Genomic DNA, 25,276 nt, shown 5'->3' with positions numbered 1-25,276 from the left:
CCCACGCCCGGCTCCCTTATTGGTCTTTCCGCGTGGCTTGAATATTTTATGCAAATATGCTGTCTAATTAATAATAATAAGCTCTATCATCCAATGGGGGTTGCCGCGTGTCTAGGCTGATTGCTGGCGTGTTGCTGAGATTGGTCAGCATCAGACAAGGTGTGGTATGACTTAACGCGCAAAATGCGCCCAATACGTGCCCAAATAACCCTGCGGTTCTGCAGAATAATTGCGCCGTCATGATGTTCATGAAATGTCAATAAGTCATCCATTAACCAATCAGAATGGTCCTTCTGTTTGAACGCAACTAACAATGTGTATGGGTAATGAGTGAAATTAGCGAATACTGTGTACGGAGTGGGCGATACCATTTGCAAGATCAGTATCGTTGATATCGATATCAATACTGATACTTTCAAGTATTTTTAAAAGTCATCATTACAAATATTAAATAGACAATAGAATAAACTATTTTGTTATATTTCTTTGATAAAAAAAATCATATGTCAAAAATCATTGAATAATTTAAAATCAAACACATTTTTAATCAAAGAAAATGAATCTGCTACATAATTTCTGCACAATCCTTCTTCATTGTTTTTTTTGTGCATGAACAATTAAGAGAATGTTAATACCTCCACCCTCATGCAGGTTTTTTCTTTGACTGATTAAATATCCTGCTTTAAAAAAATTTGAAAATTGTTTTACTCGATTAAAAACCAAACACAGCGTCAATACTATAGAATTGATCTTCCTGTTCCTAATTTAAACTTATTGCATGTTAGAACCAAAACTTTTCTACATAAACTATTTCAGACTTTCAGACCTCTTGTATCTGTTGCTGGTATGAAAGGTTTTCAAACTACACAGCACCATGAACCCTGAAAAGAGATTTACCTAATTAAATATTGCTGTTTTTATCAAGAAGTATCGAGGTGTAGAAGTGTATAGAATACACTATACGTATGCAAATATTTGGTGTACTTGATTATCAGCTTGTGCACATTTTCACTGCCTTAGACTTATAACCTTTCACTTGTTGTACCTTTTTAACAGTGTCCATAAATTCACTGCTCTAGCCTTTATATATATATATATATATATATATATATATATATATATATATATATATATATATATATATATATATATTACATAACCCAGCCATTAGGGTTGCATGCTGTACATATACATACATATTCATCTGCACCTTTCAATTTGCACAATTGGTACTTGTTGCACTTCTGGTAGATGCTAAACTGCATCTCGTTGCTGTGTACCTGTACTCTGCAATGTCAATAAAGTTCTATCTATCTATCTATCTATCTATCTATCTATCTATCTATCTATCTATCTATCTATCTATCTATCTATCTATCTATCTAAAAAAAATCTGCAATGCTTCTGCAAGGAGACCAGCAATCCCTATAAACAGATACAAAACTCGGTTTCTGTTGCTTTTGTAAATGAGAGCCGTCCATCCTGCGTGCATGTTATTGTGTGAGAAACGTGATAAAGAAGCTCACAGTTTGATGAGTCAGACCAAACTGCTTCTCTTCACAAGCACACGCTGACTCATGGAGGGAAAGTGAATGGTTTTGTCTCTTATAATCTTCACAATCTCTGCTTCTTCTTTAGTCTCTTTTTTCACGGCATCTGTTGTTCTCCTGTTGTATAAAACAGCTGGGGTTTTTTTTATTATTTATTAGAAATGTTTTAAATATTTGTAAATATGTATTTTTGCACTAAATAAATGTAATTATATAGATAGGTTTTTGCAAATATTAATTTTTGAGTAATAGATAGATAGATACAGATAGATACTACTTAATTGTCATTGCATTGTACAGGTAAAAAGCAACGAAATGCAGTTTGACATCTTCCAGAAGTGCAAAATGTAGCAATCGTGCAAAAGTGCAGATAAATATGTAGCATATTTACAGCAAGTGATATACTGTATATATGTAAGCATATGTACAGTGAATAAATATAAAGGCTATAACAGTGCAGAGACGTGTGGACATCATTAAGAAGTACAGAAATTGTTACAAGGCTATGGCATTGAAGAGGAATGTGCAGAAGTGAGGGTTACAAGATTATGGCATTTAAGAAGTTAGCAAGCTGAATAAACAATCTACTATATATATATATACAGTACAGACCAAAAGTTTGGACACACCTTCTCATTCAAAGAGTTTTCTTTATTTTCATGACTATGAAAATTGTAGATTCACACTGAAGGCATCAAAACTATGAATTAACACATGTGGAATTATATATGGAATTATATACATAACAAAAAAGTGTAAAACAACTGAAAAATGTCATATTCTAGGTTCTTCAAAGTAGCCACCTTTTGCTTTGATTACTGCTTTGCACACTCTTGGCATTCTCTTGATGATCTTCAAGAGGTAGTCACCTGAAATGGTCTTCCAACAATCTTGAAGGAGTTCCCCGAGAGATGCTTGGCACTTGTTGGCCCTTTTGCCTTCACTCTGCGGTCCAGCTCACCCCTAAAAAATTTCATCTCGATTGGGTTCAGGGCCGGTGACTGTGGAGGTCAGGTCATCTGGCGCAGCACCCCATCACTCTCCTTCTTGGTCAAATAGCCCTTGATGCCTTCAGTGTGACTCTACAATTTTCATAGTCATGAAAATAAAGAAAACTCTTTGAATGAGAAGGTGTGTCCAAACTTTTGGTCTGTACTGTATATAAATAAATGTGTAATGTTGGGCAGAATGTACAGTAGGGATATAAAGATACATATAGATAAAAATAGTGCAGATGTAATGAGGAGTAAAAAGATATACTATGTAATATGTACATGTATAGTACAGAGGTTATACAGTGTTTGTTTTGTTTTGTGTTTTGTTTTGTTTTGTAGTGATCTAGCGGTGTAGTGTAGAGTTCAGTAGTTTGATGGTGGATGGAAACTATAAAAATACCTGTAGATATCCTGTGCTTCTCACATGGTTCTCTTGATTTAATTTAATTTAAATTTTATACATTTTAATATAATTTATCGAGTGTATTGTTTTTTTGCTGTTTGTCCACAGCCATTGTGTAATAGGCCTATACAACGGGCAGTACACCACGATATGAGACAAGTGCAGAACAACTGACACACAGAACATGGGATGTAAACTTTGGTGTGAAAGAGGCAGATTGGTGTGAAAGAGGCAGATGTAGAGGACAGGGTGGTATGGAGACGAATGATCCGCTGTGGCGACCCCTAATGGGAGCAGCTGAAAGAAGAAGAAGAAGAAGAAGAACATGGGATGTAAACTGAAATTGTGTACAGAAGCAAAATGTGCAGCAAAAAATAAGCATGTTGTGTTGTTGTTTTTTTGTTTAACTGCAGTTCAATGCATTAAATTGGTTTTCAATTGGTGAGAAACTATTTTGATCTGCCACTGTTATATATTTGGTTCATTCTCTTGTTTTTCTTTCTCTATGCTTTAGAAGTATTTATCATGACTTCCCCTCTGTGCTCTGAATCCAGTTTCCTCCCCAGTGTTAAAGCTATACTGCGTATCAGAAAAAGCAAAAAAGTGGTATTTTGTCATTTTGACAATTAACTCAGTAGAGCCGCTAGCATTCAAGTACAACTACACGCTTGAATGCTAGCCATGTTTAGTTTGCAAACACCTGCAAATCATTCTACATATCATTCTTGAACATATAATGCAAATTGTTTTTGTCAAGATTAGATCACCTTTTGTGAAATTCAAGGCAAGTGCAATAGATATAAAATCTAAAATGCTGCTGTTGTTGTTTGATTATAAACCTTGCAAATGCAGTTGCTGTTAATGTTGAAAAAAAACAACAACAACAAATAGTTAAGAATAGTAATGAGGGCAACAGTGTAGTGATTGATGCTGATTGCTGGTCACATAACCGGAGAAAAGTGACATGTCAGATATGTCATCTGAGTAGTTTAGCACAGCGTAAAACTGCGAGAACCACACGAAGACCCACTACACTGCTGCTTGTTATAACAATAGACGAAAATTCAATATAAATGAAAGCAGGAGGCACAATAATTTTATAACTGCTGACTGTATTTGTCAGAGCAGATATGTAGCACCTTGTTTTTTTTTAATGTTACTTTAAGTTTATTAAGTAACGTGCATTGTGAAACATGTATAAACATGAATACTGACATGTTTCACCATGACAGATATGTATTACCAGAAGGTAGATATAGTGTCTTGAAATCCATTCATTCATTCATCTTCAATAGCTGCTTTTTTCCTGATCGGTGTTGAGGATCGGGAGCCAATTCCAGGAGCACTTTGTGTATGGCAGGACAAATCACTTAAGCTGAAGAACCAGAAACTTTCTTTGACTTTAAATACAGCTTACACAAAACTTCAGTAATTACAAATAGATTGTCAGAGATAAATAAATAAGGTTTATACTCAGTAAATCTCTACAGGAGAATGGTTATCCAGTTACAGCCATGAGACGGCCACTAGGGGGCGCTAAAAGATATTCGAGGGGTCGCCAAACGCAGTCTTGATTTAAATTCTTTTATTTTTTTTTATTTAATTTATAACAGCACGATAAATAATTAAAACAGCACGATCAAAAATTATTGTTGTGTATAAAAATTTGTGTTTTAACTGATGTATGGTTTTAGTTTTTGGAATACAAAACCAAAAAATACAATAATAGATTAATTCTCTGATTAAATGATATTCATAATAATACATTTTAATTTGCTCCTGTTTGTTTGTTCATCAGTTAAAAAGCAGAGCCTAAAAAGAAAAGTCTGTTCTTGTGAACCCTTGCATGTTGTCACACGTTTTTAAGGTAATAAGTGAAATGTATAGATGTGTTTTATATTTACGTTAACAGATTAAAATGTTAATGCTGCTGTTATTTGTTCATCAGGTTTAGGGAAAAAAGTGGAACCTGTTTTTAGAAAAAATCCCTATGACTAGTTGCAAGTTGCAGCTAATTGTTTGTATTCTACTATGTCTTTGCTTTTATTAAATACTTATACAATTGACTGTCACATTAAATAAAATTTGTTAGGATGTTATAATTTCAGTGTAAATTTAAGTTACTTGGCAACAACAACAAAAAAATCTTTTTTTTGTCCATTTTTACCAACTTGATCAAAAATTCTGGGGCTTCTCTTAGACCCAATGATGACTGAAAAGAATGGAAAATTTGTATATAATAGACTTTTTGAGGTTGTTTAGCATAGCATAAATCTGATTCCCCTTTCTGTTTGACATTTGAATTCATATGTCATTCCCAGATCCTTCAAATAAAAGACATTTTTCCTGTAAAGAGAAAAGAGAATACAATCTTAGAGCAAATCTTTTGTAGCAGTCAATAATGTAGAGTATAGCAGTTCAATAATTAAGTAGTTGTACATTGAAAATAGGTTGAAGTTAACCGTAAACGTGTTTTTTTTTTCCATTGGACATTCTGAAAAGTGTCTTTGTGTTTACCGAATGCCAGCGTAGTGTATCAAGAGGAAGTCCCAGATGGCAGTAAGGGCAGTTGCTGATCGAGTTCCTCTCATCCTCCCCAGGCTCCTGCTTCAGCGCCCTGTGTCCCTCACTGCCCCACAGGGGGAAAGATGTTGAGCGTGAAGAGTGTGCCACTCCAAAATGAGGCCTGGGGTCTTGCTGATAGCTCAAAGGATCTCCACCATAGGGAGGCATTAAAACCTTGTTCTTCAAATCAGTCTGTAACGGAATATTGAAAAGACAGCACCATCTAGAGTTCATGTGCAGCAGGAAAAAAACTTGTAAACATCTCAGATACATAATTTACAGCTTACTGAAATGGTTGAAACAAGAGACAAAAGTCAGGGTAAGAATGTGAAACCCAACCCTGAATGATGGAGACAGAAAAGGCAGAAGGACAGATCAGTTTTCTATTCTAATGAACTGCACTACAGGGCATGAGCACTGATAAACCAATGTACCTGTGGTGTGTTGAGCTCTGCCAGAGAATGAGATTTCATGCAGTACCAGCAAAGCTCCATGCCTGAGTCATTTTACCAAGAACACAAAACAATATTTTGGAAATAGCAGTTAGATTGGATATCAAATGTATATCTTAAAAAGATAATGTGTTATTTAATTTCAGTTAAATGCATAAAACATGACAGGGCAGTACAGGGACATCAAACTAAAAGCTACTATTGCTAACAACAACAACAACAACAACAACAACAGCAACAACAACAACAACAATTATAATAATAATAATAATAATAATAATAATAATAATAATAATAATATACTCTCTTTGCCTGTAAGCTGTTCCACAGGTTCCTGCTTTTCTTGAATCAGTTCTCCAGCTGGAAGCTTTTCTCGAGGCAGATCCTTAAATCGTGACTGCTCTTGAACCTTTATTCCATCTACAGATTTTTCCTGAGACATTTCAGACCATTCCTGAGGTTCACAAACATGCTCCTGTATGTGAAGATCAGCTCCATTTAAGCTCACACAGTCACTGGAACTCTGTAAACACAAGTGAATAAAGTGAAAGAGAAACTGAGATATGAAGTGATAGAGGACAGCAAATTGATGCACCACAAGTCCATACTCTTTCAGGTGCTGGAGTGATGTTGTAAAATAACATGTAATTCAAAATGAAGTTCTAACAGTTTGTCTGTTTATATTGTAAATAAAAAAGATATATAATATATTGCACTGTATTAGTATATAATGATAATATGAAAATTATATTAGTCAGTATTTTTTTTGTAATAATTGATATTACATTGCAAGAATAATTTCCTGTTTACAGCAATGGTCATCAGGAATGACTACCCAGAGGTAAGCAATGAATCAAACTGTGAATATCTCATAAAAAATGGCAGTTTTGTTCAACAAAAGCCTCACATGTCCTTACATCTGTCATTAACACCTGGCTACTCACCTTATGCATGCTCTCTGCCCAGTCAGTAAACACTGCTCCTGTTGCGGCACACTGCTGTTTGTTTTCCTCCATCTTCTCACTTCCTGTGAAACAGAAACTCTGACAACTTAATAATGAATGAGTCCGAATGGCTCACAAGCAGATTTGCTGTAAAGTGTAAGCGAAGGCCAGGTTGAGTGTCACAATGTGCCTGGCGCACCGTAACGAGGGTAAACCCAACCTCAACTCAGGTTTATTTACTGCATTATCATCTTGGGCCCTTGAGCAAGGCTCTTAACCCTCTGTGCTCTAGGGGCACTGTATCCTGGCTGACCCTGTGCTCTAAGAGCTATGCAAATGAACGATTTCAATCTGCTGGTATGTACACGTGACATGTAAAAAACACTATTCCTTATAAACATCAGAATAAATTATGCAACTTCTTTGCAATGACTTATGAGTATGGCATTTATTTACAGACAAATGTAACATTTCTCAGCATGTTCATTGATTCTGCAGTAAATGCCCTAAAGCAAAGTGTGCATAAATGCTTATATATGCACTCTATTTTTCTGTCAGTCTACTGTATATGTGTGTATTTATGTGTGTGCATTTTATAGGGTGGAAATGGTGCAGTGGAGGCCGAGAGTGAACGTAAGTGCTTATGACTGTGCAGTGAGCTCATTAATGTGGAGGTGGTCCACCACTTTATGGAGCTGTTCGATGCGCACTTACACAGCGTGAGTCACTCAAAGCTTCACCCCCATTCTCTCTTTTACTGCCTCCCCTTTTCTCTCTCACTTCATCAATTTCTCACCCTCTTCACCTTTTCCTCTTTGCTTTTTCAGCCTTGCCTCTGGCATAAACAGCACCCTTTCGGAACGTAGGATTAAGTGGTAATGCTGTTGCTTCGCTCCACTGTTTTCTCGATTAACATTTTTTTGCAGGTGTTTCCAACAGCGATGACGATGATTCGTGGCGAACGCGTTCAGAGTGGGCTAGAGCAGTGAAAAAAAACGAGTATATGTGTGTCCTTCACAACACTTTTTACTTCTCCCAATTAGAAATGAGCTTTTAGCAGGCAAATTAATCATATAACAATCTGGGCTTGACACTTACTGCAGCTATAGTTAAATGTTCCATGTCTTGGTATAATTACAGCATTATTAAAACATGACTGGCCTCCAGCAATGTGCTGCCATTCTCTACAAGCTTTTGTCAGTATCTGACAAGTGTAAACACAAAGCACTGGATATCACTACATGTATATATGCTGTGTCTGGATACGATGACAAAAAAAAAACAACAAAAAAACAAAAAACATGTTGCTAGACATCGGTTCGCGACGGCACAAACACTTTCCCGAATGTCAGTATTATTCAGAACACACAGGAAGTCCTGATCTGAATTTGCAAAACAACCTGTTTACCTCTGTAAGGCAGCTCCTAGAGCATCATGAAGACAATCTGAGCTCCTTCACAGGCAGGGGAGATGATCATTATACTGCAATTATCATTATGCAGGTTTGGAATATAAAAGAGGATCAAGTGAATAGCAATATGATCTCATGGAGCTCCAAACAAATTGGCTCAATTATTACTAATCAGCGGAATATAGGGAGTGCGCTGGATGTGCTTTAGTCACTGGAAAAGTTTAAGTGGAGAGTGTTTTGGCCATTTTTTTTTAACCTCTGTCGTGCACCGGTTGGTTGGATCGGAGGAGTGCATCATCAGAGCTCCTTCCAGCATTGCGTATGACTCAGTGTAATTATCCGTCCATTTTTATATCTGAAGTATCTGTGCTTCTGCCATCAGTGCCTTAGACTACATTTCTGAGGGCTTGATTTTGTCCAGGCAACAAGCCCTTGTTTGTTTGTGTGTTTATGTGTGTGTAAATATGTATGCATATTGTTTTTGACATTAATATGGCATGGGGTAGCCACTGTAGGCATTAAAATCAGTTTGTATATGATGTGCAGGAACCCCATGGGTTTTCATGTAGTTTTTATTCTTTGCGTGCCCAGTACAGTAATTATTTGTGCTCATTAAAAGACACTTTTGCTCCATGCTGCAGTGAAAATGTGAAGTGGATATGCAGAGTGGCTATAAGTGCTTATGACACTTTGCCATCCTTTCACCGTAGCTGAAAAAAGACACTCTCCTCTGTTCACTGATAAATTTTCTCTAAAAGAGCACAACATGTCCTGAAGCACTATGTTTTTGAAGCTGTTTGACTCATCGGGTTCATATTCCAAGTTTCGTCAATTGTTTAATTTGTTGCTGGACAAATGACAACTGGCAACAAACTAATTTAGCAACTGACTAATTTGTAGTATGATGTTAGGTTGGCAATACGTTTATAACCTTGGAAACTGGGATTCAATTCAGCTCTGCTTAAATTTTGAGAGCTCTTTGTATATTGGTGTGGGGTTTTTTTTTTTTTTTTTTTTTTTTTTAGCATTTCTTCCATAATTTACACTGAGTGTGCATCATGACCCAAACATGAATGTGGATTGTTTTGACCAGTGAGTGCTTTCATAATTCATGAATATTTTGCACACTTCATTATGTCAATGGATCTCCCGTTTGCACAAACTGTGTCCATTCAGAGGTCAAAAGGATTCTTTGGTGGTATTTCATCTGCATTTAAATAGAGAGCAATCATACCAGAATTGGATTTCGAGTCCTGCAAGGCTGCGAATGTGCGAAAACGCCGTGTGTTTGTTTGGATGTATGAGTAAATGTGTGTTGCCATACGCTAATGAGGTCCTACCTTAGGGCAATGGCTACTTTATCTAGAAAGGGTAAGTGCATGTGCAGGTGTTTGTGTCCAGTGTATGAGTATAAATCTTAATGCTTGAGGTTCTGCAGTGGTGCATGGCAGTAGATGACTCACCCGTCAATCATGTGACTCATTAATCACTGCAGCTCCCTCTCTCTCCCTCTTTCCCCCTCTCTCTTATTCTCTCTCTCCATCTTTCTTTTTTCTCTCTCTCTTGCTCTCTCTCTCTTTCACTCTTTTTCTCTCTGCACCCCCCTTCCTTGGTTTCATTGTGTCTCTATAGTTATTCCTGTCACATCAATAGCCTTTTTACATTCCAGTCTCTCTCTCTCTCTCTACTATTGTGAATGACTCTTTCATATATACTCCTTCATGTCTCCTCGTTTCATTGAATGCCATCATAGTCAATTGGCTGAAGAAAATGGAGGTTTATTTTTCAATGAGATGCGATTTTATAACGTCGTAGCGGGTTTACTACATAGTCTTGCATATATCCGTGCATCTGCAAAAGCGAGAATGTGGAAAACCTTAATCTTCTGATCAGTCTATTGTCCGAAATGCTTGACTGAATTAATTGTATCTTTATCTTTTCCACAAGGCTTTTAATATAGAGCACTTGTTTTGTTCATATTTCATGTCTTTGTTTGAGGCTTATAATTTTCTATGGCTCCTTTTTGCACACGGATTTCGATCACGTCCATCAGCTGATAAATGCATCTTACCAGACTTTAGGCGACAATTGCAACCTTTTTATATTGTCAACGTTACAGGCAGGTGAAAAAAGGAACAAAGCTACACTGTACAATCTGCTAGTCAAAGTACACTTTTTGTCAAATGTAAAATGAAACAGTGCACTTGAAAGCCTTAAATGGCACATTATCCTGGATGACTAATCAAACGCTCCCCCAATAAGTCAGTTTAAAAAAGCGATCTTTAATAAAATAGTGGCTTTTATTCTTTCTTTTTTCATATAGCAAAACTAGTAATCAACATGCTGTTATTTACACATTGCACACACTTGTTTATTTCACACTGTACAACTTACAATCTGGAAGGTGACATCAACAACAATTTCCTTTCACAAGACTTTGATTCACTTGTGGAAACAATTAAAGATTTATTTCTTAGGGTTTTTTTTGTATATTTATTTTAAAATACCACAGTTTTTCAAAGAGGCATGTTCCCTCATATATTTTTTTTTTTTCAGTTTTTTTAAAGATGCAAATACAGATAGACGTGCAGACGTTTCAACCTCAGGTCATTTCCCAAGACTTTTCAAGTGTTTTAAAACTTCTTTTGAGTAGACATAATATATACAGCTTTCTTCTGACCCTCAAGACAAAGATACAAAGTGTTGATAGAATGCTAGAGGCAACCCATAAATAGTAATAAAGGCGTTTTTTAAAAATGTTTACGTGAGGCATAGAGAAAAATCATTGGCAAGGTGAAAGAATACTGAAAGACTACCATCACAGGACATCCATCCATTAAAGACACCCTTCGTTTTGCATTTATTTAAACAGAATGGAAGATTTGCTTTCAAGTTTGTGGTAGATATTTGTTTTTGTTTTACATAAAGTTTTTTTTTTCAAGGGTGCAAGACCTGCATGCACATTAAATAGAGCCATATTAAGACAAAACAAAAAAGGTGATCAAAACTAAACATGGCCTATGAAAAAGATGGGTCAGTAATAATTTCACTAGTGACTCAAGAATTCAGTCCCAAGCTGAGACCCTTTTTTTTAATCACATCGATTAATCAAGCATCAAAAGTAATCTTTGTGTAAACATGGGTCTCTTGCAATTGGCACCTAAAATGTTTTGACATGCAAGAGTTAAACCATACCTGAATGAAACCTGTCAAATTCACCCGTAAGTTCTCTCACCAAATGAAAATGTAAACTGCGAGAGGAACAGAATGCAAACACACATAGAGGGTCCAGTACCTCATTAACATCGCTTTTCTGACCTAACCTGGAATGTTTAAAAAAAAAAAAAAAACAAGAGTGGAGAAGTAACATAGAATTAGTCTTTCCTCAGCCCTTAACCTCACTCCCTCACTGATTTTTTTTTCTTTGTTCTCCTCACTCTTTTATCATCGCTATGGTTTTATCACAGGGCTTCCCCACAGATAGAGAACTATCTAGAACAGCCTGCGATTGTAGTAAATCTTCTCAATGAAGTTCTCCAGCTCATCGTCACTTTCTGGCACAGGCTCTGGCTCATCATACGCATAGTCTGGGTGGTAGTAATAGCCAGGTGCCACTGCACTTGGAGGAGAGCGGGCTTTGGGCACTGGGAGCATCTGGTAAGTTCGGGGATGAGGAAGGATGTAGTTAGAAATGACTGTATCTGCTAAAGGGTAGACGTTTTGAGGCCGACGTGCCCCTTGTACCCGATTTCGCTCCCTCCCCTTGGCTCTGTCTTTGTACCTACGTTTTGGAGGCTTGAAGCCATAACTTAAAGGGTCTCCAAAGTTGTAGTCAAAGGAGAGTGCAGGCTTTGTGTAAAAACGTGGTTTAGGAGATGGAAAATAGACAGGGTAATAGGCTCGATATGGCTTCTGATAGTAGGGAAAGGAAGGATATGCTAATAGCTGCTTCTCTGGCTTAAACCAGTAGTCCTGCTTGTTAAACTTGGGTTTGCTTTTCTCCTTGTACCACTTTTTATAGGGGTTAATCTTGTAAGAGGCTTTCTTTGGGGATTTAGGGTATTGATAAATAGGAGCCCTCTGTTTGGCTTTCAGTGGGACTAAAGGCCTGAAACGGGGGGCATTGTTTGGTGGTGGGTCCTTCCTCTTCTTTTTCTCCTCCACATCTGTTATAATCTCAACTACATCATCAGCAGGTAGGTGCAGTTTACTAGAGATTTCGATCAGCTTGTCAATTGTCTCTGGGTCCATTTCATCATCATCACTGTCCTCCACTTCGTTAGACCGCTTGTCCTCAGCCACGTTGTTGAGCAATAAAGCGTTCTTCCTGTCTTTCATGTAGGAAGCTGTTTTTTGCTTCCTCCCCATGTATTCCAGAAGCATGTCAGAGGCAATGTCTGCAAGTCTCTGTTCTTCCTCCCGTGCCTCTTGTGCCTCTGCCTCCTGTTTCCGCACCTCCTCCTGCTCCGCACGTGCCCTTGCCTCTTCTTCTTCACGTGGAAGCACCTCCTCCTCCTCTTCTATGAAATCAAAATCATCCATGAAGTTTCTGTCAAGCTGTGAAGGGTTTCTCTCTCTCTCTTCCTGCCACTTAAGCTTCTTGCTGGCCAAGGCAAGCTGCTGGTTATAAGCTTTGTAGCCTTTCAAAGGTGGGAGGATCTCATTGTCCTGGAGACCAAGGTCAATGTTTTGAAAATAGCCCCGAGTTTTGCGTTGAAGTGAGGTGACAATTTGGGATGGGACCTCTGCTTTCTGTCTGAGCAAATTCTGCAAAAGCCCTTCCTTCTCCTCAAACTTGTTTTTGTCGTTAACATTCTGGTTTTCCTCATCAGAAACCCATGTGTCTTTTAATCCTACCTTTTCTTCTCCTCCTTTCTCTACTCCTTGCATCACCTCAGTCACTCCCAACAGTGGTATCTCTATACTCTCCTCCACACCCATGCCTTCCTCAGGGTTTCTGTGGTCCTCCTTATTCCTCCACATCTCCAGCTCCTTCCATGGATCCTTCTTTATGTACTCCTCTGTCTCTACTAAATTTCCCTTCTCATCTTTAGAAGGATGATCAAGAGCCTCTAACAAGACAGACACCAGTGCCCTGGCAGAGTCTATGTCTGCAAAGCGTTCCTGTCTCCGAGGAGTCTGGAGGATGCCTTCCACTTTCCTGTGCGTCCTGACTGCTCCAGCTGCTGTGGCTGGTTCTGGGTCCACCAGCCAAAGTGTTCCATTGCTGGTGCCCGTAGGAGGGCTTTCAGTAAGCAGTGGGGCAGCAGCAGGTAGCTGTGGAGCAATGCTGAGCAGGACTAAAAGGAGAGTAGAGGAGGGAGAATGGCAGCAGGTCATGTCCTTGCAGAGCAGACCGGATGGGGCTGGGGGAGAGGGGACAGGGTTGAGCACCTTATAAAGACAAACAAAAAAAAACAAAATGAGTCAATACTGGTGAATTTATGCAACATTTTTTTTTGACGCATGACACATTACACTCTATATAATACATTTCCAGACCAAAGCTTTTGTAAGCTCAACACCATATTACTAACATCAGCACAAATTTCCCATAAAATCATGATTAAATTATAATTTAATTGGTTTATATGATGAAAAGCAACAGTTCCATGAACATCTCTCTCTCTCTCTCTCTCTCTCTCTCTTTATATATATATATATATATATATAGATAGATAGATAGATAGATAGATAGATAGATAGATAGATAGATAGATAGATAGATAGATAGAATGGTTTAATCTTTTTAGATATTGATCCTCTATTTGAATTATTAAAAACACAACTATATTAGATTTATATAAGAAATATATTAGATTTGAATTAGATTAGATTCGATATTTTTTTTTTTGTTTTTTTTTTACCTAGTGTACCAGCGCAAAAAAACCCGACTCATTCACATTCCCATGGTGGTCTTTGTTTGTTGATTCATGAAATCCACAGACTGACTACACTACAGCAAAACCGTAAAACATATAATAGACATATAACAATTTCTTTGCTTTTAACAAAAGATTGTTTCTCAGCCAGAATGTAACTTTTCGCACATAAATGGTCTATATGCTGTAGCGGGAGATGTGAAGCTGATGTGTACGATTTAATCATATAATTAGTATGTGATCATAATCAGTATTTAATAATTAGTATTTAATCGTAGTCATCATTATTGCAGATAAGTGCATATAAGAAACCTGCTTAGTTTATTTCGGGGTTTTTTATGGACATACTTGAAAAAATATGACTTACTGCTGAAGCTAGGGTACTTCTCATAATTTCTTATCAGAATGAATTCTTGAAACCGTATTATTCTGTCTTATCTAAGAGGGAAAATTTGTTGAATATATTCACTATATTTTGTCGGTCGTTTTTCTGTCAAGTCCGTGCCTTGTAGAGCTCTTTTCTTGAAGGTTTCCAGTTAGATCATTGCGCGCTTCCTGATTCGCATTCCCATACTTATATTAGACTCTTTATTCCAAATAATGTGCATTCCAAAAAAACAAGCTTAGAAACGCGACTCACCTGCGACTCAAAATTCAGCTGCAACTCAAAAGCGCTCCCGTGTCTTCTCTTTTCTTCCTACTGAAGCTAGAAGATATCGGTCCGTATTTAATTCGAAAACTAAGATTTAAAAAAAGAATAAAAAAAAAACTTTCTTTTCCAGGCCCAGACTAATATTTGTTCACAGTTGACACACTCCTGTGCTCACACGTGAAAGCTGCTGTTTGGTTTTTGCTGCACGTCCGTGTGGTGCGCGATATTTTTTTCCACCAGGACCACGGACAGCTCAGCGCCGATAAGTACGGGCGCGTGGGGCCACGTGACCGACGAGTCATCGCGCGCCGCCTTTGACGTCACTCGCTTCATTGATAAGAATTTCGTGTCTCGTTTGAACTCGCAGGGTTTCGTTACGCTGCTCTGATGAATGAACGGAAACAGCATGAATGAAGCGACTCCCTCCATTAAAAAAAAAAGCAATACGGAGAGCACCGTGCTTGGAAATCAGAAACATATTCTCGCATTTAGCGAGTTCTCCAATCCCTTTTATTCATTAAGTGACGCGAAGAATGAAGATCAATTGTGCGTATTTTAATTGGGAAGATAATTGGAGAAGTCAAACTTCTATATGGTGCATACACGCAGGTCTTCTGGATCAAGATTTCGGTATTCCCATCACAAAGCACCACTTTTCCCCCCCGTCTTTGGTGTAAAAATGTGTAGGGACTGAGTGGCCCGATAATCGGACCTGGACCGAAGCCAGACGGCTGAGGCCGCCGTGACGCACGCGGCTCCGCTCCGCCGCTCCATTTCCGCTCCATTTCCCGAGCACCTCCAATTTGCCAGTCTTTGTCTCCCTGCGCCCGTCGCCGACTTTCATCCATCTGCCTCGCGCGTCATCCTCTCATTCTGTCCCCGTTAAGAGGCTGTGATTTGCGGGAATTAAGTGCATTTTTTGGGTTGAATTATTATTATTTTTTTTACATGCACATGTCTCTAAGAATAGGCCGCATCGGCATGCAATCCATGATTTAATCTGAAGATGAGATGCAGCAGACTTTTTACCCAGACGGATGTTCATTCTCGTTATTTAACCCTACAATTGCACAAACACTCCGGCACGTGTCCTGACCCAGTCCAAACCCGCCAATCCCAGTTTATAATTCGTGTAATTGAATTAGTCGCACTGCGCATACTAAAGTCCCCCGAGTCCCATTGGAAGTAGTCTGCACACAGTGCCAAACAAAAAAATCGAATTTTCTGCACTTTTCTGAAAATGCTCCATGCGTCATGGCAAGATCTTGAAAACGCTAATCAACACTGTGATACAATGAGGGCCTTCGTTCAAACGGGTATATCTTGACACGCTTTAAAAACTTCCAAAAATCTCATTGGACACCTTTTTTTTTGACGCACAATGTTGGTCTCTAAATCCATATACTATCACCTCAAAACGGAGTAAAGCTCTTGTGTTTCTACCTGGGTTGTCAGCGGTTAGGGGGCAGAGGGCAGCGTGTGATCCGCCTTGGCATTATCGACTGCCACTCAGCATTAGACCAGTGACGGCCCTTCAACTATGCGCTTTCCATCCCCCGCGCTGACTCACCACCACTCCAGACCCTCTACCAGCAGAATAGTGTGTGTGTGTGTGTGTGTGTGTTTTCGGGTTATCACGTACCCAAATAGTAGAGAAATTCTCACACAGTGTTTTACTTAACACAACTGACTTTATTCACCATCACCATCATCACCATCATCATCATCATCACCATCATTTTTATGTTTATCATCACTGTCATTACTTTCACTACTAATTATTAACATTCTTTGTATGCATTTAATCCATACAATCCTTTTTTCTCTTTTTTTCTATTTTCCCTTAGACATATTGCCCGCAATTATAAAAGAAAAAAAAATGCTTATCAGTTGTTAATGCATCAAAGTACAAAAGGCGCTTAATGGAAGTGGCATAACATGCCCCCCTTATGAATAAAATCATTTCTACTCCCACGCGAAGAGAACGAAAAAAAAAGTATGGCTCTAAAAAAGAAAAAAAGAAAAAAGAAAAAAGGTCCTCGTATGTTTCAGATGCTCCTCCGCTGCGGCTCAGGCGTAATGATGTGGAACCCGAATCCAGCGCCCACGCGCGGAGTGGGGGGTCGCCTGAACCCACCGAGTGTGATTTTATTGCCGGTTCCGGTGAAGACAAAAAAAAAAAAAAAAAACACCCATTCCCCCTAAGGCGAGCTCTGAGCCGCGGAAAAACATGTCGGACAGGAAGGTAGCTTTGTGCGCCACGTGGCCTCGAATACGCTAGCCTGCCACGTATTAACAAGGGCACCGCGCGCGCCCCCGCGTCATCGCCGGAGACGTCTAATTATCCCCCAAAACGCGAACAATAACCGGCGCAGTTACTGGTCTGATTCGGGGCATTAGATGTTTCGTCGCCATTTCACGTTCTCTTAGACATCTGCACAAAAAGAAGCACAATGAAACTATATTTTGAAATAGAACCGCTTTGGGTGTAACGTTTGGTGTGAAATAATAGGGTTTTGCCTTGTAAATCTGTGTGTGTGTGCACCGAGATTTCGTTTTTGCACGTCAGCTTCAGATTGCCATATTTTACTGCCACTATGAGAGAAAGAGAGAAATAGAGAGGGAGATTAAACGAGATGGCAGGGATTAAAAAAAAGAAAATAAAAAAAGGGGCAAACTAATTTTACAAGGTTGTAAAATATATTTCCCATATATTTCTTGTGCATATTATTTGGTATACTGGAAAGGTGGGCTGATCTTTGCGCGCGGCTTTGACACGCGTTAAATCCGGCACGCTCGCATTTATTCCGAAATAAAAAAACGCGCCGGAGAGACGGAGAGACGGAGGCGCCTGTGAGAGATTACACGGCGGGCAGCTCGGGCTTTGTATTCGGGGTTAATGAACCGCTTCATATCAGTAAGAGCCGTCGGTTCCCCAGGATCAATCACCTTTTCTCTCACGCGGGGGAAAAGGAGGAGAGAGAGAGAGAGAGAGAGAGAGAGAGAGAGAGAGATCAGCATTTTGCGTTTTTTGGCCAAGATTTTAGATAAAGAGCGATTTAAATCTGTCGATGTCTGATTAATGACGAGCCGCAAAAAAAAGAAGAGTGGGGAAAGAGGGGGGGAAAAGAGGGGGAAAGTAATTAAGGTCCATACAAACGAATAAATAAACAGAGAACCCTGAGGTTAATTAATGCACTTAAGGCTTTATGCAGCTGTGCAGTCACAGCTGGTTAAAATAAAAATATATGTATATCTGTGTGCACTATTTACACATTATCTATCTATCTATCTATCTATCTATCTATCTATCTATCTATCTATCTATCTATCTATCTAACTATCTAATCTATGTAACTTTATAGCATCTAACTATGTTTTATATATAGATATAGGTCAAAATAGATATGCAATCAATTTATATCATTTCGAAATTGAAGACTACACATTAAACAAATTGAATTTCTCGATTATATCCTTCACAGAAAGAGAATAAATTCGCTTTTTCTCCTCCACCTTTCATTTTAATTCTATTTTATTTCTTAATGTTTCGTTTGGCTTTCGTTATACTATATTTTACTATATTTGTTTTACTATATATATATATATATATATATATATATATATATATATATATATATATATATATATATATATATGTGTGTGTGTGTGTGTGTGTGTGTGTGTGTGTGTGTGTGTGTGTGTGTGTTTATTTTAATTTTAAAAGCATTTGGCAACCATTAATACATACTGGTTGAAATCAGTGTAACCTAAAAGTTAAACGTGAAAAGTGTTTATGTGTATAAATAATACACAGCAACGACTCTGCATCGAGACCCCAAAATTTGAAATATCCGTTCAAACGGGAGTTTTTATTATATTTGTTTTTGTCCCTAATAAATTAAAACACATTATTAAGATATAGTCTTAATAGTAACTTGTTTTTATAATAGGCTTTTATTCGTATTTAGAGACATGTCTTAATAGTATTAGAGGGGATGATCAATATCTTATGACTTATTAAAAGTTAGTATTTACGTCCTCTGTTATCAGAATATATATTTTATAGTACATGTTCTTGAACTTGCACTTCGCTCCAGAAACCGGTTTCAAAGCTAATTGCATTTGTTGTTCTTTTCATTTCTGGGGGGATCTGAAGCGTGCCTGTTATATTACGTCATGTCCGGTAGAGGGCGATATGGCGTCGTGCGCTCAAGCTATATTTTTCTGATCTACTCTCATGTGACGTTGCCAGATTCTCGTTTAAATCAGGAATCATGGGATGTATATTTTAAAAGTCTCTTTAGACACGTCAATGATCTTAGAGTAAAAGGTCCCCTTGGGTTGACGTTTATGTGAAATCACATGACAGGGTAAATGAGTAAATGAATGATTAATTTAATATATTAATAATGCATGAAAACACTTGTTGGTATTCCCTTTTAAGGAGACAAACAAGTCAGCAGGGATGTGTTTAGAGCTTAGATTTGCTCCAGTTTGCAAAAAAAAAAAAAGATAAAGAAAAAACCTGCTCTTTCTTATCAAAAAGCTTTCGAACATTGTCGACGTGTTTACACTCGAAATCGCTTCAAGCGTGCTCACGTCAACTCCGCAAGGAGTGCATGCGTGACAAGACACGGACGCTCACAAGTGTCCTTCAAAACTCCTTGCAGAAATGAAAACTGTTATCGGTGATCAGCGCGACTGGACGGGAAGTCATTTGAGAAATGCTTTAAACTGGGTAATTTGCCGATGTGACTCATCCAAGACACCCACAAGGCTACAAGTCTCTCTGCTCCAACCAAAAGGGAGGGAGGGGAACGAATTATGAGAGTGTGTGTGTGTGTGTGTGTGTGTGAAAGAGAGAGAGACGAGGGTGTTGTCATAACACAGTGGGGACCAAATGTCCCCACAAGCAAAAGAATATTTAACAGTTTTGGCCTCTACCCCCACCCTAATCATTATTATTATTATATATTATTATATATAAGTGTTTAAGCCAAAATTTTAAAAAACAACAACAAAAATCGAAATGATACTATGTGGTTACTGAGGATAGGTTTTATGTTGAGGCAGATCATTAATAATTATGAGAAAGTAAGGTTTTCACAAGGATATTTAGACAAACGTGTGTGTGTGTGTGTGTGTGTGTGTGTGTGTGTGTGTGTGTGTCTGTGGTTGGGAAAGCAAGAGAAAGAAAGACATACGCAGGCAGACAAACACGCACATACTCACTGAGTGGGAGAGGGGGAAAAGTATAGAAGATGAATGGAGACGATGGGTGAGTATGTGCTAGTATGACCCGTGGAAAAAATAGAAACATACAACGTAGAGTCACGTTCGCCTGGAGAGCAGAAAGATGTGTAAGTCTCTCATCACTTTTATGTTCACAGTGAAACCTTAACCAAATTCCAAAAACCTATAACATGAGAAGCAGGAAACGGCCACAGAGCTCTCAGGACATTGGCCTCAAGTCGGTGTGTATGAAGATTGCTGATTATAGTCATTGTTAAAAGCATTGACATACAGTAATAAAAAATGCAGATATGTTCTATGTTCCATGAGTCAGTTCATGCACTCCTCTCTTCTTTTACTTAGACCTTATTTTGCCAGTACTCAAACGAGAAGCACCATATACCATATTCAGACTGCTCTTACTTTATCTCTGAGCTCGTGAGATCTGCGTGAATATGTGTGAAGTGACTTCCTCCTACAGTATATGCGGATTGTTTGCATGTGTAGGCAAGGGTTAGGGATAACGTCTGTGTAATTTCCCAATGATGGCCAGCCCCATGGGACCCAACACAGGAGATGAACTGACTTGAGCTAAGTACTATTAATCGTTTAATTACCACTGCCTGATTTAATCCATCAAATCATGCCATGGTGTGCCTTGTACACTCAGGTCATTTGTGCCGTCAGCAAATTGCACAACAGCAGACATAATGCTGTTGTTTGGTTAGTAAGTGCTCGACTGGTACCACCTTCTCTCAGGTGGGGGGTAAGTATACTTCAAGGCTTTTCTCTGCTCTGGCACCGAGGTGGTGGAATGAACTTCCCTTAGATGTCCAACAAGCAGAGTCCCTGGCTATCTTAATGTGACGGTTAAAAATATTACTGAAACATTTAAACACTTAAAATCAAATACAAATTAATTAATTAATTAATTAATTAATTAATTAAAAAACTCAACAGAATTGTAGAGCATCTGCTAAATGCCACAAATGTAAATATAATATGAAACACATTAGCATTTGTTTTCTATGTACAACTACATTTCCAAAACATTTGTAAAATGTGAATTAAAAACTCAATGTAATGATTTGTGAATCTTAATATCATATATCAATATCATTGCATATCAAATGTTTAAACTGAGTACATGTACTAAATCAATAAAAAAATTCATTTTGAATTTGATGGCCACTAGACAAGAAATTTGGGACAGGACCATGTTTACCACTTTATAGCATCCTCTCTTCTTTTAATAAATGTCTGAATACATTTGGGAACTGAGGAGACCAGTTGCTGGAGTGTTGGGAGAGGACATTCAAGATGCATGATTCTAGCTGCTTAGCAATCCTGGGTATTTTTTGTTGTATTTTTCATTTCATGATGTGCCAAATGTTTTCAATTTATGACAGGGCTGAACTGCAAGCAGGCCAGTTCAGCACCTGGACTCCACTACTTCAAAACCATGTTGTTGTAAAAGATGTAGTACGCAGTTCAGCTTTGCTTCGCTAAAATAGGAACGGATTGCTGATAACAAGGTGGATCGTCCCTCTCATTTTTAGTTTGGAGAAGTCAGTGTCCATGGTTCTCAAAAACATTTGACCACAAAATAGTTTTTTCACTTTTCCTCAGTACATTTTAAATATGTTTTGGCACAGAGAAGATGCAGCATTTCTGGATTCTCTTCACATATGGCTTGTTCTTTACATTTATGGCATTTGGCAGATGCCTTTATCCAGAGCGATATACAGCTATCTCAGTTATACAGCTAAGCAATTGAGGCCTAAGGGTCTTGCTTAAGGGCCAAGGCAGTGGCAGCTTGTGGTGCTGGGAATTCATCTCATGACCTTCTGATCTAGTTGCCCAACATCTTATCCACTGAGCTACCACTTCTTTGCATAATAGAGCTTTAATCTGCATTTGTGAATGTCACAGAAATCTGTTTTCACAGACAATGATTTCTGGAGGTGCCGCCTGAGGGCCTGAAGATCACAGGCATCCAATACTGTTTTTCAACCGTGTCCCTTCACACAGAGACATGATGTACTCTAGATGAAGAAATATTCAATGTGTTCACAATTTGATGTTGAGAAACATTATTCCGAATGTTTTCAATAATTTGTAGACTATTTTTTACAGATTGGGAAACCTCTACCCATCTTTATTTCTGAGAGAATCTAAGAGGCCTCTCTATTTAAAGAATCTTGGGTTCAGACAGATCGTGTTTTAGCTGGCAAAATAAGGCAAACATTTACAGTTAAAGCTGTCCCAAACACCACAGACTAAACTTGCAAAAGGCAATGGCCCATGTCTAATGACTAATGTGCAGATTAAGAAGTCCTGAAAGCTTTTTGAAGGCCCTTAAAAACATAACTACAACCTGGCATCAAAGATGGCTCACCTGAACTCAATAATTTTCAAATTAAAGTACACAAAGTTAATGTCCTGTGTTATATATATATATATATAAAATATAAAATATATAAAATATCCTATGAACACAAGGATGTAATGCCTTTGGCTGCATCTGGGTTATTTTTCCAGCCTCTACCAGTTGGCATGCTTTCTTGGCAGCCATTTTCAAAATGGTGGGGCAGATAGAACTGGATACTGACATGCAGCCCAGAGCAGCGAATACATTCTTTTGTGGAGCACTAATTAGGAGAAAGTTCCCTGCGCCAAAAATAAAAGATGTCATCATAAGCATAAGTTAACATTAGGGGTTAGGAGCAAACTGGCTTGGGCCACATGTATGCCATTGGTGCTTGTATTATGTTGCTGGTGGTATCACCAGATGAAGCATTACATCCAGATAGTGAAAGAATGACATTGACTTTTGGGATATATTTACAAACACAGCTATTGAAAATGCTACTGGCTCCTAGTGAGGTTGCTAGAACTGCTTCCTGCAACTGCAGTGGTAGTTCCATGATGTCTGCTACAGCTTCAAAAAAATGTTCAGAGTGGGTCATCAACTGGCACCTAGACCTCACATGCAAGGTTTTTCACTAAAGTTGTCTGCTTTGGATTGGTTGACCTACTCAACATTAGTCTCATTTGCAGCAGACACAATGTTAATAAACCCATATACCTAAGAGGGTGGCATCTACATGAAGAAGTGAAGAACCTCATTTGCAATGTCATGTCAAATATTCGTAGACTGACAGCTGCTGAGACAGGAGTGTCCAGGTGATTCTCACTGTGTCCACAAACCCACAGATGAGTGTGTACAGCATTGTGAGGATTTCAGAGAGATTTGCTGATGAATATATGGATTAATCGCATACATAATATTGTTTCCTATAAGCATAAACCCTGTTAATTACTGCAAATAAATGATGGAATGGTTATTTATAAATACAAACAAATAAAACAAATAAAATAAATAATATTAGAAATGTTTTGAAAAGCTGTGTGTCCACAATTCTTTAACAGGTAGTGTACTTAAATAATTTTTTATAGCTAAATACCTTGTCTAATACCCAGTGCACTGCAGTATGAAAAAACGATTTCTGGTTTAGTACTAGTTTTAACAAGAAACGTTTTTTGTTAACACGTTACTTATTAGCGTGTGCATACCACTAAACTACAGCTATCTTCATTAAAACTATTTTTGGGCCTACTAATGCTGTACACAACGCTCGCCCACAACTGTTCAGCCAAACATTACAGCAATCCAATCAGTACACTTGCTGATGACACCACTGTTCATCACCAACAACGATGAGAGGAAGTGAGTAGCTCACACCCCTCTACCGATTGGTGGTTTGACAGTAAAAACAATGAGCAACGTAAAAAAAATACTGGGAGTGCACATCACCGGTAACTACTCATTATCCCTCAACACCTCGTCATTAGTGAAGAAGGCACAGAAGCACTCCTGCTTCCGAAGAAAACTAAAGACGTCTGAGATGGGCACTCCCATCTCAGAACTGTACAGCTGCATCATATAAAACATCCCAATCTGTAGCATTGCTGTCTGGTACAGAAACCGTGCCTGGTGTTTCAGTGCTCAAGACAATGGACTTCAGATCAGAACAGCATAAGCCTTTAACGCTCTGGATAAATGGGCCTGCCGAAGGTCACGAACGCCATAATTGTAAATGTAATGCCCCTTCTCGGACAGAAAAGCAATGCAACACGTTTGAAGGCTGCCCAGTATATCACTGAGTTTTCCTGCCATCAAGGACATCCACTCCAAGCAGCAAATAAAATAAGAATCTCTCTGACCTGTTTAATAGAACCCATGCTCCTCAGATTCCTATCTGAAAGAAGACAATTCAGACCAAGCATACCTGGCCCATGAACTGTTACTTTCCCATCCCATTCCCACCCATTAGACCCCTAACCATATGATGGTCATTTCATTTTATTTCACTCTGCTACTCTACTCGGCCCACTGCACTCAGTCGCTTTTCAAGAAAGACATACACTGATCAGGCATAACTTTACAGCCACCAATCCGACATAACATTATAACCACCTGCTTAATATTGTAGTTGTCCCCATTTGCTACCAAAACAGTCCAGACCCTTAACAACATTAAAAGCATTAACTTCTACAGCAAATTTAGCTACTGGAGCTCCTCTGTTGGCTGGAACCACACGGGCTGACCTTTGCTCACCACGTGCATCAATGAGCCTTGGCTGCCCATGATACTGTCACCGGTTCACCACTGTTCCTTCCTTGGACCACTTTTGGTAGATACTGACCACTACAGTCCTGGAACATCACACAAGAGCTGCAGTTTTGGAGATGCTCTGATCCTCACACTTGCCCATTTTTCCTGCTTCTTACACATCAATTTTGAAAACAAAATGTTAACTTGCTGCCTAATATATCTCACCCACTAGGAGATGTCTTCTCCAGCCATAATGTTATAATGCCTAATTGGTGTACGTCTATATCATGTTTATATTACTGTGCAACAAAGTCAGTTGTGCCAAGATTGTATAGTTTGTACACTATACTATAAAATGTATTGTATAGTTTAAAGTTTATTGTATAGTCTGTCACTGTCCCTGAAGGTAGTGGTAGCTCAGTGGATAAGTGGACAACTGACTTCTGATCAAAAGGTCATGTGTTCAAATCCCAACACCACCAAGCTGCCACTGCTTGCCCCACTGCCACTGCTGACCAAGGCCCTTAACTCTCAATTGCTCAGCTGTATAACTGAGATAACTGTGAGTC

The 25,276-nt window shown here is 38.5% G+C and overlaps 2 protein-coding genes and 1 long non-coding RNA gene across 5 annotated transcripts; 1 reads left to right on the top strand and 2 right to left on the bottom strand.

Annotated features, from left to right (window-relative positions):
- Positions 1–4,524: 4,524 nt before the first annotated feature.
- On the bottom strand, positions 4,525–7,015 carry LOC124393926. The gene is made up of 5 exons (XM_046861988.1): positions 6,910–7,015; positions 6,269–6,488; positions 5,948–6,009; positions 5,466–5,705; positions 4,525–5,294 (listed from the first exon to the last, which is right to left on the bottom strand). Exons 1-5 carry the CDS (start codon positions 6,979–6,981, stop codon positions 5,253–5,255), a joined length of 636 nt encoding a protein of 211 aa, XP_046717944.1. The 5' UTR covers positions 6,982–7,015; the 3' UTR covers positions 4,525–5,252.
- A 3,654-nt stretch (positions 7,016–10,669) lies between these two features.
- si:dkey-175g6.2 lies at positions 10,670–15,082 on the bottom strand. The gene is made up of 2 exons (XM_046860449.1): positions 14,843–15,082; positions 10,670–13,714 (listed from the first exon to the last, which is right to left on the bottom strand). Exon 2 carries the CDS (start codon positions 13,658–13,660, stop codon positions 11,813–11,815), a length of 1,848 nt encoding a protein of 615 aa, XP_046716405.1. The 5' UTR covers positions 13,661–13,714; positions 14,843–15,082; the 3' UTR covers positions 10,670–11,812.
- Positions 15,083–19,164: 4,082 nt separating this feature from the next.
- LOC124393872 lies at positions 19,165–20,328 on the top strand. 3 transcript variants are annotated; one of them, XR_006927398.1, is made up of 3 exons: positions 19,165–19,227; positions 20,046–20,135; positions 20,248–20,328. It is a non-coding gene; the product is annotated as an uncharacterized LOC124393872 (long non-coding RNA). The 3 variants fall into 3 exon arrangements; XR_006927397.1 differs by lacking the exon at positions 19,165–19,227 and adding an exon at positions 19,356–19,595; XR_006927396.1 differs by lacking the exon at positions 19,165–19,227 and adding an exon at positions 19,356–19,595 and having other exon boundaries at positions 20,042–20,135.
- The last annotated feature ends 4,948 nt before the right edge of the window (positions 20,329–25,276 follow it).

Source organism: Silurus meridionalis, chromosome 11 (assembly GCF_014805685.1).
Source record: "Silurus meridionalis isolate SWU-2019-XX chromosome 11, ASM1480568v1, whole genome shotgun sequence".
Lineage (NCBI taxonomy): Eukaryota > Metazoa > Chordata > Actinopteri > Siluriformes > Siluridae > Silurus > Silurus meridionalis.
Note: the sequence above shows the minus strand (reverse complement) of the source record. Positions and strands in the feature narration are given on the sequence as shown.